The sequence below is a fragment of the Urocitellus parryii genome, chromosome 8 (assembly GCF_045843805.1).
Source record: "Urocitellus parryii isolate mUroPar1 chromosome 8, mUroPar1.hap1, whole genome shotgun sequence".
NCBI lineage: Eukaryota > Metazoa > Chordata > Mammalia > Rodentia > Sciuridae > Urocitellus > Urocitellus parryii.
The window spans coordinates 45,041,417-45,061,271 of record NC_135538.1 but is presented as its reverse complement, the minus strand read 5'-3'; the positions used below and the strand labels follow the sequence as shown (position 1 = coordinate 45,061,271).

At 40.2% G+C, this 19,855-nt stretch overlaps 1 protein-coding gene across 1 annotated transcript in view; it reads left to right on the top strand.

The window, feature by feature from the left end:
• Positions 1-234: 234 nt before the first annotated feature.
• Positions 235-19,855, top strand: part of Slc35f1 (solute carrier family 35 member F1) — a 382,601-nt gene continuing 362,980 nt past the window's right edge. The window contains exon 1 of the mRNA XM_026394096.2: positions 235-413. Coding sequence (XP_026249881.1) covers positions 235-413 — 179 coding nt within the window. The remainder of the gene's footprint in view (positions 414-19,855) is intronic.

Genomic DNA, 19,855 nt, shown 5'->3' with positions numbered 1-19,855 from the left:
GGCGGCCCAGGAGCGAGGGTGCGCTCACTGGGACTGGAAAGGAAGGAGTGAGTGGCGGACTGGGCGGCGGCGGCTGTAGCAGCGGGTGCCTCCCCACCTCTCCGCTTCGCGGGCAGCACCGCCTCCAGGGCCGGGGCCGCTCGGCCGGGTCTTCTGCGCGTTCCCGGGCCCGGAGCCGGCGCACGATGCGCCCGGCTGCCTTCTGATCGCCGCTGCGCCTCCGCCTCCGCCGAGATGATCCCCCCTGAGCCGCCACAACAGCAGCTGCAGCCGCCACCACCGCCAGCCCCGCCGAACCATGTGGTGACCACCATAGAGAACCTGCCGGCCGAGGGCAGCGGTGGCGGTGGCGGGAGCCTGTCCGCTTCCTCCCGGGCTGGCGTGCGCCAGAGGATCCGCAAAGTGCTGAACAGGTGAGTCGCGGCTCCGGGCGAGGGCGCGGGGGATCGGGACTGGGGGCTCCGGGCCCGGAGTTCCCTCCGTCCCTCGGATGTCTCAGATCCCTTTGGGACTGGGTCGAGGCTAAGGGAGACCGAGGAGCCCGGGCGACCAGCGAGGCGCCCGGCGCTCGCGGAGAGGCCACGGTAGCTTTGTCCTGGCGCAGGGAGTCCTGGAGTGCCGGAGCTGCAGGCTGGTCCGAGGAGCGAGTTCGGGGAGAGGCGGGGTTTTTCCGTACCTAACCTGCCCTGTGTGTATCCGCACTCACGCCCTCGTACACGCCTGTTGTCTCACTTCCCTTTCCCACTCGTACCCCAGCTTTGCACTCGGGGGACCCGGGGACGTGGCCAGGGCGGAGGCGGGAAGGGGCCGGGCTGCGGAGATGGCTTGGAAGTCGCGGCCTCGAGCTGTTGTCCTCCCCGCTCGGCTGCTCCGACCCCTCCCCAGGGGATAGGGTAGTGGCTTCAGTCTCCGGGGACTGGAGGGGAATCCACTTCTGCCAGACGCTCATCACTGCTCAGTCTCTTACTGGCTTCGGGCAGGGAAACCGAGGCTAGAGGCCTGGACCTGACCCATGCAAAGTGCAAAATGTTGCAGGAAGGGTGTGAGAAGGAGGTGCCCGATTATTCTGAATCTGGCCAAGAAGATCGCCTGCGCCTCCAGTGCTGGAATCTGCGTAGTGGAGCCTTTAAGGACAGAGGTGTTTAGAATGAGGTCCTGGATAAACATAAAAATGGGTCCCCCACTATAGCCCCTGAGTCATCTGTGACGTGAAAAGGACTTTTGCTACTTAAGTAACTTAAAATGGTCGGCGAGTTGGAAGATTAAAAAAAAAAAAAAATCACAGAGCCAGTGGATTTTGTGTGTTTTCTTTTGGGTGCGTGTGCGTGCATTTGGATGCGCATATAGGGGTAATCCTTCCGGTTGCTCTGTTCATACAGGTTTCTGTGCGGTACTGTTTTGGGTAGCAGGGATTTCCCAGTGACTTCACACCAACTGTTTTGGGGTTAAGGCTCTAGTTAGAGCACAAAATGTATACAGAAATAAAAACTTGATGAATATCTTGATTTGAGGAGTATGGATTGATTTAGTTATATCAAACCCCAAACCATTCAAGATGCCTTGTGAAGTCTTAACGTGTATAACAACTTACTTAGGGCTACTTCTGCATGTTTCCACTTATTTTCCAAGCAGCAATTCACTTCTGAGTGAGACACAAGATGGTAATAAAGTCGAGTCTTTCCTGTCATTTGTAGTTTAGAATAGCACATTCCAAAATATTGCGTCTGAAAGATAATGAGCAGAATAAATCAAGGAGATGATGACTCAGTATCTATCATGTTGGATTTCCTGTTCTTTAGGAATACCTGTAGTTTTAAGCAGAATATGTTTATAATTATTAATTTTCTTATCAAACTAAAAAACACTGTTGTAGTAGTTCACTTATTTTTAATTTATAAATTATTATCAACTCTGTGCAGGCAGTTTATATAATGAACCTTAGAGTCGAGAATGACAAGATCACTGAGGTAGGCTTGAGGTTTGAGGCTAGCCTTGGCAATTTAGTGAGACCCCGCCAATAAATAAATAAATAAATAAATAACTGGCTGGCAGGCAATGTAGCTCAGCGGTAAAATGCCCCTGAGTTCAATTCCCACTACTGCAAAATAAAATGTCTAATAATATTTGCCTTACTTCCCCTGCTGTGATATTGAGAATTAGATAATACTGAAGGAAACTCCTGGAAATTTAGGCAGCTCTGCATTTTTTCATTTATCCAACTTTTGTTGTATGAGTCTGTGGGAGCAACATACACAAATAAGAGAAAGTCATAGTACATTATGGGTAGAACTTGGAGTTTACTAAGACTTTTGTGATCTGTGACATAAGTTGTACGGTTCCTAGTGTATCAGGGAGGGACTTAAATTTAGGTTGGGTTAATGGAATTTCATCTCAAGCATATCCATGAGTGGGACTCTAGGATTATAACCTTTAGAATTAAATTAAAAACAAATTACTTATTTGTCTTTTAAAGTCCTTCAGATTTTTCAAAATCCTATTTCGTTTTGGGTAAATGGCTTTTCCTTATACTTAAAGAATAAAGGGAAAATATTTCTCTTTAGAAGGATCTTTAGTAAGAAGACTAAATCATAATACATTAAAAAATGTCGATTGGATAATTTCTTTAGCATGCCGATGAGCTTGGCTTTTGTGCCAGGATTATGCCAATCAATTAGAGACAGCATCAGTAGTGGCTACTGAGTGATAGATGCTTAGAAGAGTGTGAAGGAAAGTGGAATTATAGAGGTTGCCAGTTCCATAATGTGGCTCTCTTCATGAGGTTTAAACCCTCATGGTGTGTTGACTAGTCAATTATATCTAATCAGCTGTGTTTATTTTCTGAAAACTCAAGATCTACTCACATTTTGTCCCCCCCACCTTTTTTTTTTTTTTTTTTTTGCCTCCTTGTAATTCTGTTTCTTTCACCTGCTTTACCCTGTCCACTCATTGTCTTCAGTTGCTTCCTTTAATCTATCCCTGGCTTCCAGCATTTTAGTTACTAGAAGAAAGAGTTCCAAATCTGGAAACTAGAAGCCAATATAAAAAATATCCATCCAACTTTTGGCATGCACCTCTGTAGTTGGCATAATTCTCTTACTGTAAGCTGGTGGGACAGCCTCATTGACCCGCGATGTAACAGTGTCAGCTCCTACCATCCCATTGGACTAAAGGGGTAGTGCTGAGGGGCAGGGTGGTGCGATGGGAACAGGAGTGGAAGACAGTCAGCCAGGAAACCCTGGTGAGCTGCCAGTCCTTAGTCAGTTACCTGCCAGCCCAGAGGAAGAAAAGCAACCACATGCTATTTATGTCCTGTCTTCATAGGAACAGTTAAAGAGAGAAGTATTGATTAATAACTAATTAAAGGTACTTGCTCTCAAAAAGCTGAGAAAGAAGATGTAGTGTTTCCTTAATAAAATCAGCTTACATGGTTCTGCATTGTTTTATTTCCTAGTAGAGCACCACATCCTGCACCCTTACTTTAAAGCCTTGTGCAGTTAGACTGCTGCATTCTTTTTTTTTTTTTTTTTTTTTGCACATGACAATCTGGGCATCTCACTGATGGTCTACTTCCTTTCTGTGAAGCAATTAGGTTAGAATATACTAGTTTCTAAGATTTAGGCAAAAGAGGAGATGCCAGATAATTCTTTTTTAACCTATTAATGGGATATATCATATTCTTTCCCCTGTTCTAGTCACAATTGTTTTGGCAGTGGAATGTAAGAAATGCAAGATTATTTGAATGCTGAGGTAATTACATAAAATTACAAAGATGCAAAATAACGTATTGATTCAAACAAAGAAAAAAATTGGCAATATGTTTTTCTCTTATTTTTTAGAATGAAATCGAATTTATTACCCTGCCTCAGGCAAGCAAGATACAACAAAAAGAAAATGCTTCAAGGGCAGCAGTTGATGACCCTCTTACAGAAACTGCTGATCAAGTAGATTTCTTTGAGACCTAGAAGAGTTGATACGGATCTATTATATTAAAGTGCCTGGAGATCCTCTCCTCTAAAATTATTATTTAATAAGATACTTTAAAAATGAGTGATAGCTTATTTTGTGTTTTGCATATGTGTGCCTTCCCATGGGAAAAGAAATATTTCATTATGCTATAAATATGCCCATTATTATAAATATTCTCATTATTTTCAATTCTTCACAATAAGAATTGAAAATAATGGGAATATTTTTGATCCATTTTCTTCACAATAAGACATATATTGGATTGTCTTAAGTTATAAAGATGTTTCTGCTTTTTGAATCTTGTATTGGGATGTTTAATCATTACAATAGATCCAGTAGTGACCCTGGGCTATCCATTCATTTGATTTGGAATTGATTTCCAACTTACATTTAGATTTATTTCATTAATTTTAAAAGTACCTGAAACTTTTTTGTATTGTAAACCAAGGAACATTAAAAATGATACATAGGAGAGTTGCAAGCAAGCTTACATTAAATCAATGTCCAAGTGGGAAAATTATCATGTAAGATGGGCTAATATGTATACATAGCCTTTCTGAGTCATTCATAAAGTGGACAGAAAATTGCAAACCAATGGAATTGGCTGCAAGAAATAAGGTCATGCCTGTACTAGGTGTTAGATCAAGTTGATGATGACATATTGTAATTTAGATGATCTTTCTTTATAAAGTGAGAAGTATTTTGTTAAGAAATTGATAGTGAGGTTCTTCCTCAAGCTGCTTCTTTGAACAGATGTCAAAATGAAAAGAGGAAGATTGGCTCGTAATGAGGATAATTGATATAAATATTCCAAATGGAACCGGGTGCTGTTATTAAAAACAGACATTTCTAGGATCAGTAGTAAATAAAAGTTTTCTGAAGGATGCATTTATTTTTAACTAAAAAGTCAAATTTATGAAAATAAAGTAAATGGTCATTTAGTATGCTTTATGCACTGTACTTGGAGAAATAAATGGTAATATTAAAGAATTATTTGGTTTACTTTGGGTAAAGATGATGCGTTTCCAAGTAATTTATGTATAAACAACATACATATCCATGTAGTTTTTCTTTGACCTCTTACATTCTCAAAATTCTTCAGTGCCTTAGGATCGTCATTATAGATGTCTATTTTTGTTGTACACTGCTGTAGATATAGATGGTATAGGAAATTGAGCTGGCTGTCCATATAGTTATAAAGATACTTAATGCAAGAGATGATGTATTATTTATTTATAATTTTTTTCTCATGAAAGTCAGATGCAGTATGTGAAAGTACCACTATCAAATTGTTTATTTTTTTTTTTTCATTCATTTGAGTTCAGGCCAATGAACATTAACTGTACATTGTTCAAACACATTGATTTCTTATTTGATTTTGGTAGCAGGATTGAACCCAGGGAAACTTAACCACTGAGCCACATCCCCAGCCCTTTTCATTATTTATTTTGACACTGGGTCTTGCTAAGTTACTTAGGGCCTAACTGGTGGTTGAGGCTGGCTTTGAACTCATGATCCTCCTGCCTCAGCTTCCCGAACTTCTGGGATTACAGGCGTTTGCCACAATGCCTGGATAACACATTGATTGTAGATTATGCTACTAAAAAAGTGATTAGGAGGTTAAACTCTAGTAAGCATATGGAAAAAACAAACATTTGGCATATTTCTTGTCTGCAGCATAAACACATACAGGTACATATTCATTTATTCTTAGGCAATTACTTTGTGCTGAGCTCTCTAAAGACACATCTATGAAAAAACAATCTTCTTGGACTTGATGCCCTCAAAAATCTAACTGGGGAATTTGACATGTATATTGCTATTTGAAGTGAAACTCTCTAACCCATAATCTGAATTATCCTATATAACGCCTAACTGGATGCTTCCCAATGTTCAGATACTAGAATCATACAAATAAATTGTTCAATATGCAATTCATATGAAACTTCTTGTTCTGATATTTTGGTCTTATTCAGGGACTACTTGAACAGAGAAGAAATTTCACAGGAAATGTCAAGGAAAACAATAAAAATAAATATGCTTTAGAATATGTTTTCTCAGAAAAATGTCACATCTCAATCAGTGAACACAAGAGTGTAATTTGTTTGTGTATCTTGTTATTTAATTTTTTTTTTTTTTTTTTTGGTGGTGGTGGTGGTGTTGGGGATTGAACCCAGGTCCTTGTGCATGCGAGGCAAGCACCCTACCAACTGAGCTACATACCCAGCCCTTGTTATTTAATTTTTAAAATATTTTTCTATTGAATTTAAATTTTAAGCTTTTCCTCAAGAATATTCACCTATGTGACTCCCTGAGGACTGAAAAAAGTACCTTAAGTATCACTTAGCAAAGTCCAAGATTATGAGCCACTAATTCCGATTACATTACATCTTAAATTAATTAGGCAGACCTACCACACTGAATAAATATTTAATAAATTTTTTAAAAAAGAAATCATACTAATTATATCCAGATTTAGAATGACAGGGCTAGAGCTTGTAATTGTCCTTGATTCTGAGAAAGCACAAAATGTCCTGATCCATTGAAGAAGCAAATCTCCTTCCCTTGTTCATTGATTCATTCACCCAGGCAGTCTTTTATTCAATGAGTATTTGTTGGGTATCAGATTCTGGTAGCCCAACAGTAGTGAACCAGACAGCCACGGACTGGTGTGGTCTCTGGGTGCCATTGGTGGAGTTTTTTATTATTACCCTTTCAATATAACCCATCAAAAAGGCAATTTAAATAAAGTGGAAATAAATATACACCACGCCTCAAAATCCCATTTTCAAGCTGGTTTAACAAAAAAACCCCATAAGTTAGCTGCTTATGGGAAAGCTGCTCCAGAAGTTCAAACCCATGAAAATACTCCCAGTGTACACAGATTTAAGCAGTAGAGTTTTCTTTTTTCTTTATTTGTTCTTTTTAGTTACACTTGACAGTAGAATGTATTTTGATGTATCATGCATACATGGAGTATAACTTCCCATTCTTGTGGTTACACATGATGTGGAGTTTCACTGGTTGTGTATTCACAAATGAAAATAGGAAAGTTATGTCTGATTCATTCTACTGTCTTTCCCATTCCCATCCCCCTTCCCTTCCCCCTATCTCACCCCCAATCCAGTGAACCTCTACTCCCTGGCACCCTTGCATTGTGAGTCAGCATCTGCATATCAGAGAGCATTCAGCCTTTAGGTTTTTGGGATTGGCTTATTTCACTTAGCATGATAGCCTCCAATTCCATCCATTTACTGACAAATACCATAATTCCATTCTTCTTTATGGCTGAGTAATATTCCTTTGTGTATATGTGCCACATTTTCTTTATCCATTTATCTATTGAGGAGCATCTAGGTTGGTTCCATAGTTTAGCTATTGTGAACTGAGCTGGTATAAACATTGATGTGGCTGCATCACTATAGTATGCTGATTATAAGTCTTTTGGGTATATGCTTAGGAGTGGTATAACTGGATCAAATGGTGTTTCCATTCTAAGTTTTCTGAGAATTCTCCATATAGCTTTCCAGTGTGGTTGCACTAATTTGCAGTGCCACCAGCAATGTATGAGTGTACCTTTTCCCCTACATCCTCACCAGCATTTGTTGTTGCTTGTATTCTTGATAATTGCCATCAACTTTTGTTAAATTTTTTTGGATTCTTTATATATCCTCAAGATTAATGCTCTATTTGAGGTACAGGTGACAGAAATTTTTCTCCCATTCTATAGGCTCTCTGTGTACATTCTTGATTGTTTCCTTTGCTGTGAGAAAGTTTTTTAGTTTGATACCATCCCATTTATTGATTTTTGATTTTTCTTCTTGCCCTTTCGGAGTTTTGTTGAGTAATTTGGTTCCTAAGCTGATATGATAGAGATTTGGGCATACTTTTTTTTTTTCTAGTTTGCACAAAGTCTCTGGTCTAATGCCTAGGTGCTTGATTTGAACCTTGAGTTGAATTTTGTGCAAGGTGAGAGATAGGGGTCTAATTTCATCTTATTACATATGGATTTTCAGTTTTCCCAGCACCATTTGTTGAAGAGGCTATCTTTTCTCCAATGTATGTTTATGGTACCTTTGTCTAGTGTGAGATAACTGTGTTTATGTGGGTTTGTCTTGTGTCTTGTGTTCTATTTTACTGGTCTTCATTTTATTTTCATGCCAATACCATGTCACTTTTGTTATTATAGCTCTGTCATATAATTTAAGGTCTGGTATCGTGATACCTCCTGCATCACTTTTCTTGCCAAGGATTGCTCTGGCTATTCTGGGCCTCTTATTTTCCCAAATGAATTTAATGATTGCTTTTTCTATTTCTGTGAACATCATTGGAACCTTAATAGGAATTGCATTAAATCTATATAGTGCTTTTGGTACTATGGCCTTTTTGACAATATTAATTCTGCCTATCCAAGAAAATGGGAGATCTTTCCATCTTCTAAGGTCTTCTTCAATTTCTTTCTTTAATGTTTTGCAGTTTTCATTATAGAGGTCTTTCACCTCTTTTGTTAGATTGATTTCTAAATATTTTATTTTCTTTGAGGCTATTGTGAATGGGATAGTTTTCCTAATTTTTCTTTCAGTGGATTCATCACTTATATATAAGAATGCATTTGATTTATGGGTGTTACTTTTATATCCTGCTACTTTGCTGAATTCATTTAGAGTTCTAGAAGTTCTCTGGTGGAGTTTTTTGGGTCTTCTAAATATAGAATCATGTCATCAGCAAATAGAGATAGTTTGAGTTCTTCTTTTCTTATTTGTGTCCCTTTAATTTCTTCCTTCTGCCTAATTGCTCTGGCTAGAGTTTCCAGGACTATGTTGAATAGAAGTGGCAAAAGGGGGCATCTCTGTCTGGTTCCAGTTTTTAGAGGGAATTCTCTCAATTTTTCTCCATTTAGAATGATGCTGGCCTTGGGCTTAGCATAGATAGCATGCTCCTGCTATCCCTAGTTTTTCTAGTGTTTTGAGCATGAATTGATGCTGTATTCTGTTCAATGATTTTTCTTCATCTATTGAGAACATCATGTGATTCTTGTCTTTAAGTCTATTGATGTGATGAATTACATTTATTGATTTCTGTATATCAAACCAACTTTGCATTACTGGGATGAACCCCATTGATTATTATGCACTATGTTTTTTTAAATTTTAAAATTTTTAATGTTTTTAAAAATTTTTTATTTTTAGGTGGACACACCATCTTTATTTTATTTTTATGTGGTGCTGAGGATCGAACCCAGCGCCCTGTGCATGCCAGGCGAGCGTACTACTGCTTGAGCCACATCTCCAGCCCCCTTTTAAATGTTTTTGCATGCAATTTGTCAGTATTTTATTAAGAATTTTTGCATCTATGTTCATCAGGGATATTGGTCTGAAATTTTCTTTCCTTGATGTATCTTTGTCTGGTTTTGGTATCAGGGTGATACTAGCTTCATAGAATGAGTTTGCAAGAGTTCCCTCCTTTTCTATTTCATAGAATAATTTGAGGAGGATTGGTGTTAGCTCCTCTTTAAAGGTCTGGTTATATTCAGATGAGAATCTATCTGGTCCTGGGCTTTTCTTTCTTGGTAAGCTTTTGATGGTGTGTTCAATTTCATTGTTTGAAATTGATCTGTTTAAATTTTCTGCGTCCTCCTGATTTGGTTTTGTTAGGTCATATATCTCTAGAAATTTGTTGATGTCTTCAGGATTTTCTATTTTTATTAGAGTATAAATTTTCAAAACAGGTTCTGACTATCGTATGTATTTCAGTAGTGTCTGTTTTGATTTCTTTTTTCATCTCAGGTTTCAGTAATGAGTTTTCTCTCTTTTTTCTTTGTTAGCTTGGCTTAGGGCTTATCATTTTCATTGATTTTTTTCCAAAGAATCAACTTTTTGTTTTGTCAATTTTGGGGAATTGTTTCTTTTGTTTTAATCTCATTGATTTCAGCTCTGATTTTAATTATTTCCTATCTTTTGCTATTTTTAGTGTTGATTTGTTGTTCTCTTTTTAGGGCTTAGAGATATAATGTTTGGTTATTTATTTGTTGACGAGTGACCTCAATGTAATGAACTTTCCTCTTAGCACTGCCTTCGTAATGTCCCAGAGATTTTAATATGTTGTATTGCTATTCTTATTTACATGTGTGTTTTTTTTTAATTTCATCCCTGATTTCTTCTGCTATCCATTGGTCACTTAATAGTATATTATTTAGTTTCCAGGTGTTGGAGTAGTTAAGCAGTAGAATTTTCTTGTTGATAGTTGAGCTGGTTTCACTTAAGGTTTAAAGACAAAACAAAACTTCAGAGTGTTAGAAGATAAAGAACAGATTTGAATTCTGTCCTGCTGTTTAGGTTGAACTTATTAAGAAGCTAGTTTTCCGAAAATATCATGTGCTGGTAGTGCAAAGACAACTTAGGGGGGCTTGGGCACATGTGTGTGCATTGCAGAGAGGAGAGATTTAAAGTATGATCTGACCATGAAGATGAATTGGTGGAAGGACTGGATACTTTACGTTTGCTGTGATATAACCTAATGAGAGTGTTCATGTTAAACTAGCATTTAGACAGTAGCTCAAGTTCTTAAACTTTACCTTATAAAATATACAGTTTATGTTAGAAAACATTACATTATATGTTATTCTCCCAATAACAAAAGTTGTTAAAGGGAGATACTAGGGAATGAGAATGGCCAAATTATATATGTGCATGTACAAATAGATCATAATGAATCTCACAGTCCCACTATTTAGTTAAAATGCACAAATAAAAACAAAATGAAAATAAAAGATATTTAGAAATCAAAAAAGTTCTTATCCTTTTCTAGAAACAAATTCATGTGATTTCTCACTTAAGACTACAGAGGAGGGAGAAAGAGTGCGAGGCTGGAGACTTGACAGGAAGAGTCAGAGTGATTTTTGCCATTGTTGAAAGATGGGTAGGATAAGAACATGGGTGGGGAAGGCATGGAGAGAAAGGATGAACTACGTATGGAAGTAAGAGATTGAGGACTGAGTCAATGTCCAATTTGACAACATTATATATAGGATGTGACTAAATTGCAGTAGAATGAATTAGGGCTTGAATTGTGGAGAATGAATTAGGGCCAGTAAGTAGTTGGACTTAATTCTATTAGTTATTATTATTATAGCCCATTGGAGTGATAAAGAGTATGATCACACATGTGCCTAAATGTGATATTCTGTGAAAAATCTGCAGGCCAGAGGTGAGGAAAGGGATTGGAGTATGGGGATTAATTAGGAGGCTACTGCATTTATTTGGGGAGAGGAGCTGGGAGTCCAAATGGAGTGGAGGTGGCCAGGATAGAGAGGGAAGTTGGTGAATTAAACAGAATCTGGACCAGAATCAAGAGGAGGAAGATTATATTATGTATGGGAAGGCAACCAACAGGGCCTCGAACATAGTAGATATTCAATACTTTGTTGGATTCCCGACAGTACTTATTTGTTGGAACGCTATTGAAAAGCTGCTGCAGGGAAGAGATCTGCTCCCTGGGGCTGAGGGGGTGTAAGGTGCTGAGTGAGCTAGAGAGGCAGTCAGGCCAGCATCAGCTACTCAATGTGGTCTGTGGACCCATGCCAGACCCCAAACTGTGTGACCCAGCTATGACAAGAAGAGAAGTGAAGACTAATCCTTTAGAAATAGTTGCAGAAGTTTGACAGAACACTTCTGTTTCTCTTGGGTCTTGTATTTGACTTTTGTTTTTTGCCACTTCATTTTTCTTACAGTTGCTTTTAATTTTATTAAAAAAATCACCTGGAATGAATTGATAAACAATTGATATTTTATAATCGAAAGTTTTAGAAGTATAGATCTCAGCTGGTATCTCAGTGGGAGTAATAAGTAACAGTGAGTCTGGATTTTAGGAGTGCATCTGGTCATGGAGGAGGGAGGTCCTCATTGTGGGGGCATTAGGTTAGTGCTACTCATGGCCCTGCAAATCTGTGCATCCCAGCTGGTGATGGGGAGTATTTTCCTTTGAATCTTAAATGTCCCTCAAAGGCTTTGTGCTAAAGATTTGGTCATCAGCCCTGTGACACTATTGGGAGGTGGTTGAACCTTTAAGAAGTAGGGCCTGGTGAAAATAACTCAGGTCATTTGGAGCATACCCATGAACAGATACTGGAATCCTAGCCCCAACCTTCCTTTCTCTCTTAGCTTACCTTGAGTTGAGCGGATTCCTCTGTCATGCTCTCCTGCTCATTATGTCCTGCCTCTCCACTGGCCTAAAGGCATCAGGGCCAAGCGGTCATGGACAAAACCTCTAAAACTATGAACCAAATAAATCTTTTCTTCTTATAAGTTGGTTATCTCTGGTATTTTGTTATAGTGACAGAAAGGTGACTAACACATGGAGGTAGAAAGGTAAGCCTGGCAATTGCTATGTAAGTATCAAGGCTCCAACCAAATTACCTGGAGTTCAGTTGGGGCTCCTCCTTGAAAGGTCCCCCCCTGGAATACTGGGCAGGGAAACTAAGAAAGGAATAGGGTAAGTACAGCAGTCCAGATCTGTGGAATGAGCTGTAAGTGGAGAGTGCTACCTTTCAGGGGTCACAGCGTTGATGAGAGCAGATGCTGGGTCTGAGTGCATGAAAGGTGTGTCAGGGTTACCTTGGGCCCAACATGAGTGGCTTGATCATTGATACCACTTCATCTCAAGTTCTGAGTAGTACAGAGTAGGTGGTACTCAGCCATTCAACACATAATCGTTGAGTCAGGTCAGAGAAACAATCTAGAAATTGGTGGTGACTTAGGGAATGAGAAAGAAAAGAGCTCTATCTTATGGATGCTACATTCTGGGGGTAAGGGGCAGGCCATAGGCACACAGAAAAGATATTCAGTAGTAATGCATACGATGCAGAGAATTAAAGTCGGGTGATGTGACAGAGAGGTAATGCATGGACTTCAACTTGGGGGTGGGTGTACAGGAGAGACCTCTCTGGTGACACTGAAACTAAGATTAGAATAGCAAGAAGAAATGGACCACTGGAGGGTCAGAAGGAATGGCATGCTCGGCAGAGATGCTGAGATCAGTTATGTAGGCATAATGTACTAAAAGGAAGAGAGGCTGTAGTGCTAGAAGCAAGGGAGAGTGGTAGGGGAGAGGACCAGAGAGGGGAGCAATGCCACTTTTAAGTGGGATGGGGAACAAATGGAAGACTTTAAACAAATTATTGTATTAATGTTTTGAAAAGACCACTCTGGCTGCTGTTGGAGATGGTGGGAGAGGTTATGTGGCTACTTCAGGAGAGACATGTTAGAAGTGGGACTGTCCAGTAGCAATGGAAATGGAGAGGAGTGGTTTTGTTTTGGAGAGATCTGCATTAGGAGATGGAGTCCTTGGGGGCTGGCTGGTTTATTTGAGGAGGAGGAGTCAAGAAAAATTCCCAGTTTTTTGAGCTTGAGCAGTTGGGTAGGTGATGGTGCCATATTTCTCATAAGACAAAAAAGAATAAGAGAGGAGTATGTTTGTGGGTAGAAATTTAAGAGTTCACTTCTGGCAAGTTAACTTAGAGATGCCTAATGGAAATGTCCAAATGAAAGCTAGTATGGAATTCTGGGAAGAAATCAGAGCCTGGCATTTGGACTTGGGAGTCATGGGTCCCAGATAAGATTGCCCAGAGGCAATGTACAACAGAGAAGAGGGATAGATGATCTGTGGAGCACACTAATCTTCAGAGTCAGAGGAGGACCCAACAAAGGTTGATGGCAAATGTAAAATAGGAAGAAAACACCACAGGGGAGTGTGGTGTTCAGAACCCAGAGAAGAAAGCATTTCTAGAGGACAGAGAAATGATCAGTGACTTGGCAGCGTAGTCAGCCTTGGACAGTGTCAAGCACAGACTTAGAGGAGCGGTGCTGATGGAAACCTGATGGAATGGTTTGGGAGAGAACATGAAGTGGGTGGTCAAAACAGCACTCTGAGACATGTTGCCTCAACAAGGAGCAGAATAACAGGCTTGTGTGCTGATGGGATTGGCTTATGGAGAAGGGAAAACTGGGTATGTAGCAAGAAGGAAAGCCTTGAGAAAGTGCAGATGGTGGGCTCCAAAGCATAGAATTAGGGGTTAATATTTGAGAGCAGCCAGGGTCCTGTCCATTGCATAGGAGGGAGGCAGAGTGTAGGCCTCAATGAAGTTCATTTGGTAGATTTGGTAGTAAGAATAGAAGGCAGTTCCTGTCGGGGGCTTCTCTTGCTGGAGGTCAGGATTTCAACTGTGAATTGAAGGTGCTAGGTGCTGTGGGAGGGTTGGAGAATGTTTGTACAGAGAAACGTGGGAAGCCATCCTTTTGAAGAGTCAGAAAGGAAATTCACTAAGAAGTGTTATGTGTAAATTTGACATTTGTGGATGTGGTAAGGGGTGTGTTGGGCTGGGAGAAAAAAAAGCCACTGTTGTTTAGAATCTGCCTTGGAAAGGGTTAACTCATAAACAGATTTGAGACCATCTTAAGCCAGAACCTTTGGTGAATTCAGATGCGAAGTGAGGGTGCCAGAGCAGAAAGTGTTTGAAGGAGCTCACTAAGACGTGGGTCCTGATTCTATTTGAGAGTGGGAGAGAGAAGAGGGAATTCAGAGATTTTATTTAAGAGCTTGCTTGGTGATTTTGTGCCTAGGCCACTAGATTGATGGTATCCCCTTGAGAAGTTGATCTGTTCTCCCTCAGGCAAGTGCCAACTTGTAGGGCTTCAGTTTTCTCCTTTGTAAACCAGTTAAAGTAATCCTAGTTTATTTCCTATTGGCTGTTTGGGATTTTTAAATGAAAAAGCGTCAGGGAGAGGGCTTGGAAAGCTGCCAGGTACTAACTATGTGATTGTGATCCTGCTCACAAAATTAAAAGGTGAGCCTGGGTTTTCCTGGCTTTTCCCAGGATTGAGGCTGTGATACCTGCTGACCCGTTTCCTTATGGACTTCCACACAGTCACTCCTCTGGCCCTGTCACTTAGGAGCCTGGTCAGGATTTGAAGCGAAACCCACCCATCTGTTTATGTTAACGTGTGTGTTTTAAGCTAGATTGATTGACTGATTTATAAGAAAGCAAACCACCTTTGGGGAAGACTCCGTGGCAGCCGGCATCTGACCTGCCCTATAACGGTGCCCCTTGAGTGACGGGGCTTAGGGGTACCTGTGGGGTGTCCAGCAGAGCTTGACAGGTTTCAGGAAAGGGTTAGTGGCTCTTGAACCCGGCAGGTTTCAAAATGAGCAAAGGCCTGAAAGGCTCCTTGGAGGCCGGCAGCAGGGTGGACAGAGCAGCTCAGAGGGAAGGGACAGAGCAGCTTTAATGTGCTAATGAGGGGAAGCCCAGATGCCGGCGGGATCACTGGAGTCCTTTGTGAGGCCGGGTTCCCGGGGCTGGCTGGAGCCTCTGTCCCTATCTGGATCCTGCTGCAGGCAGGAGGAACACTGCGCTCTCAGAGGGGCCCTTTCCTCCGCAGATCGCGCTCCAGACCGCCCACGCTGGCGGGCGGGGGCGCCTGCGGAAAATGCCAGGGCGGGGCCTGCGGGGCGGGAGGTGGCGGTGGGGCGCGAGGTGAGTGGCGAGGGCAGAGGACGCGGGGATCGGTTCTGGAGCGTCGTGTGGAGGCAGAGTTAGGAAGGTCGTTTGTAGCTTCCTTAAATGAGCCGATTTCCCTCCACTACTCCCAAACCTGGCGAGTGCCTTTCAGTGCCATCTAAAAGGGGATCATCTGCCCCTGTGCGAGTCAGTTTTTGGCTAATTGCAGGATAAGTCTGAACCATCGCAGTGACCAATTCTACCACCACCCAGTGAGTGCTGGAGTGAAGCTCACCATCTGATTGTTTTCCATCAGGGATCCCTCCTCCGTTGCAGCATGGGAGGGCTCAGGGGCCAGGTCTTGAAGTGGAGCTTGCACGACGAGAACAGAGTATTTACACAGACTCTGTTTACCTGTACTGACCCCATCCCCTCATAGGCACATAAGGTAACTGTAACACCCTAAATGCTGCCCCTTTATTTCATCATAAGATCTAGGGTTATTATTGTCTTTGGAATTTCCAGGTAAGATATACAAATGATGATAATCAATCCATCATATTCTGCTTTTCTTTTCCGAATCTGGGGATATATAACTATTTAAACACATATCACAGATTATATACATACATATGTGTGTAATATATATATATATGCATATATATTACACATATATATAATTTCCCAAATACTGTATATGAGATAATATCTGTAATGAGTTTTTCCCTGTCTTGCTCTATTTTCTGTCTCTCTCACACACATACACACACACACACACACACACACACACACACACAATACATACTCATTCACACAAACAGTCATTCACTCATTCAGCCTGATAGGTAGAGAGGATAGTTTTCCATTTGGCATAATTTGTTTTCCTTATTTGACAATACCCCACAAATTTCTTTACTATTTTTTTTTCTTTTGGTGATGAATGGATGAGGGAGCTCAGAGTTGGTTCAAGAAGAATTCTTTGTTTTAAATGTGAGTGTGTGTGAATGTGTGTGTGTGTGTGTGTGTGTGTGTGTGTGTATGTGTATGTTTTCTTTTTTGGAACCACACTGAATTAGTATCATCTAAGAGAAAGAAATTTCATTTTGGAATAATCTATGAGCTAGTTATACCTGAAAGTGTGAATGCACTCATTGAACAGCCACTCTACAAGGATTTTTCCTCCATTTTCCTAAAACATATGTGATTTTTCTATAACATTTCATTCCAGGTGGGAGTGGGTACAATGACTTGACTTTAAGTTGTATTGTTTTTTATTCACTCTGACTAATGGATTGTGTGGTTTTATTGCTTTTCAGGCAAAATCTCTGCTTTCCTTGATGCTTCTTCCCCCCCTAATTGAATACATATCTTTTGGGTTGACCTTCCCTAGTGAAAGCTGGGTCCTCTCAAGACTAAAGAACTATAAGCAATGAGGGGCTTGTTTGCACTGGTTTTAGAAAATTGATCATTTGCAACTCTAATGCTGATAAATGGACTTAATTATGTCCAATGTAGAGAGACCATAATTATTTCCTCCTTGTCTCAAAGTTAATTGCAACCTGAGAGTATGCCTTCTAGGATGACAGAAGAAAATCATCATTAAAAAATTTATAGCAATGGGTATCAGATTCCTCTTTTGGATAGCAGTTTATTAAGGAAAACAGTGATTACAAAAAGTGTGTATGTAAATGGACATATAGGTAGAATGAACCCAGTGGAATAGGTTTGCAATTTGTTAGGATATTGGTTGGTGAATACCACAACAACAGCAAAAGGTGTCTTAGATTGTCGTCTTGTCACAGCTAGAAAGTAGTTCATTGGATTTAAGAACCTAAGGACTCTTCCTTTTTAGCTGCTAATGGACAAGCATGTAAAAGGGCTAGAGTCCACCAGTAAAAAAAGAGAGAGAGAGAGAGAGAGAGAGAGAGAGGGGCAGAGTCTACAATGCGCTTTTTTCCTAAAAAAGAAATTCCCACAACTTGATTCTTTTCCACAAAGAGTGTGTGGAATTTCATTAATTCACTTATTCAGTGAATTAATAGTGTACTTATAGTGGGTTGAGGAAGGAGAGCTAAGAGTGTCATCCGAAAGTTAGAAGCCTTTAATTCAAAGAAAGCAAGGGGAAGGGAGAACAAGATTCTTTATTCCCATTCACAGTTATCTTTCTGAACAATTTCTATCCATTAGAAGCTAACTTAAGTTAGATTTCTTCTTCATGTGCATCACTTTGTGAAAGTTAAACACAATTAAGTTTGATATCCTTGGTGTGTCTGCTTTAAGAAAAGCATAGTCCTAAGTGTGGTTAGGAGGGCAAACCCATAATGTTAGGTCCCTGCTCTCTAGTATGTTTTACCCTAATAAATTCTTATTTCAGAAACCAATTAGATTACTTTTCTCTTAAGAGCTGAAATCAATCACAGGAAAGAATGGGAACATTACTTGAAGCATCTTCGGAGCATAGGACATTAGATATAAGAGCAGGTCTGGCTCACTTTACAGTGGGGGGAAGTTGTACCAGTCAAGAGCTATAAGCATTTTGGGCTAAGGAGAAGAACACACAAGCATGGGAGAACACTGGAAATCCACTTTACTGTCTTTGAAGTATGTCTAGAAACCCCTATCAGTAGAATCAAGTATTACCTCACCAGATTTTCAGAGGTCAGTGAATGTCTGAGAATGTCTATAAGGCATCTGTGAGAATTTTTCAATTCATCTGAAATACATGGTTCTCTATTTATTAAAATCTTTGATTATACATGGAATATAGCTCAGAGATCTTTTGACAAATTATATGATGTTTATTTCCAAAGCACATGTATAATCTTTCTTCGTCATGTGCTGGTATCTCAAAATAAAATCACAGCCCCGCCATTTTAGCAGTCATTTTTATGTGCTTATGTTCTGTGCAAATAGCCCCTGCAGAAAGAGTTTAGAAGTTAAAAGATCCTGCTTAGAGCTCCAACCAAGGAATTATTAGATACCTCTGTATGTTTAGATATTCTCTGCCAAGGTAGGCTCAGCCTAACTTAACAAGAATTAAATGGAAATTGGCATATACATTTTTCATTTTTTCTAAAAGTATCAGTTAACCTAGTTCCTTTTTTTTTTTTTTTTTTTGTACCAGGGATTGAACCCAGAGGCACTTTACCACTAAGAGACATCCCCAGCCCTTTTTATTTTTTATTTTGAGATAAGTTCTTGCTTACTTGCTGAAGCTCTTGCTATGTTGCTGAAGATGGCCTTGAAACTGTAATCCTCCTGCTTTTTAGCTTCCTGAATCACTGGAATGAGAGGTGTGTATCACTGCACCTGGCCCTAATTAGCTTTTAAATTTCTTCTCCACAAAACAGAAATGTGAAACCTTGAGTAACAGAGCAGTGCCAGAGGATGGATAATTATGACAACCTTTTCTATCCTCTCTCCAGTTTTTCTAGTATCACTAAAGCAGAGTTCCTGATTTAGGATGGACTGATGGAAACTCGCTTTATAATTTGTCAAAGATCTCCCTGTATAAAAAAGAGTAATGAAGTCATTTGGCTGGTGTTCTTGATGTCATTCCTGTTGCCTCTGGGCAGGGTCGAGGGAGGCAGTTTCTGTAGCTGCTGTAAGCAATAAACCTCTAAATGTTAAATGCTGACTCAACATAAGTGTGTCTGCAGAAGAAGATGCTTAACTTGAAGGGTGGCTAGCATCAGCAAGAAGAAATACAGCCACACATTCACACAGAATATAGAGTATTTACATGTGACATTACAGGAGCCCTCTCAGAGAGAGAAATGTAATTGTGTTAGGTCAAAATCATGTGCTCTTTCCCTTTTATCATTGGCATTAGAAATTTTCTTCTCCAAAATCTGCCATTGGTTCCCTTTTTTAGTGTATCCATTTTACCCCAGATGGTTAACATAAGCCAGTTAGTTCACGGCATCCTCCTGGAGATTGTTGTGGGTCTCATGATGGGCAGCGTCTCAGGTTGGCCTAATCAGATTGAAAAGAAGGACTTACAGCTGATGCTGGGGGAAGAGACCTCTCCTTCTCTTGCTGGATTTTATAAAGGAAGCAGCCATGTTGCCACTGCCTGTTATAGGCAGCCACCATAAGACCATAAGGGAAGCCCCCTTTAGGATGTCAGCAGAGTGGAGACAGGGTAAGTTCCTGTGTTCTTGAAGGTCACACTGAATGCTTGACTGCAGTTCCTCCTGCCTGTAGCTTGCCTATTGCTAGACTTTCATTGTGTGGGGTAATTAATAACCTCTTTAAGCCAACTGGAGTTGAGATTTATTTTGTAGCTGAAAGCATTCCCTAAGTGATACACAATCATTCACTCCTCTGAAATTGATGAATTCCTTTGAATACCATTCAGGCCTTTTCATGTCTTCCAGTCTGGACACCTCTGCC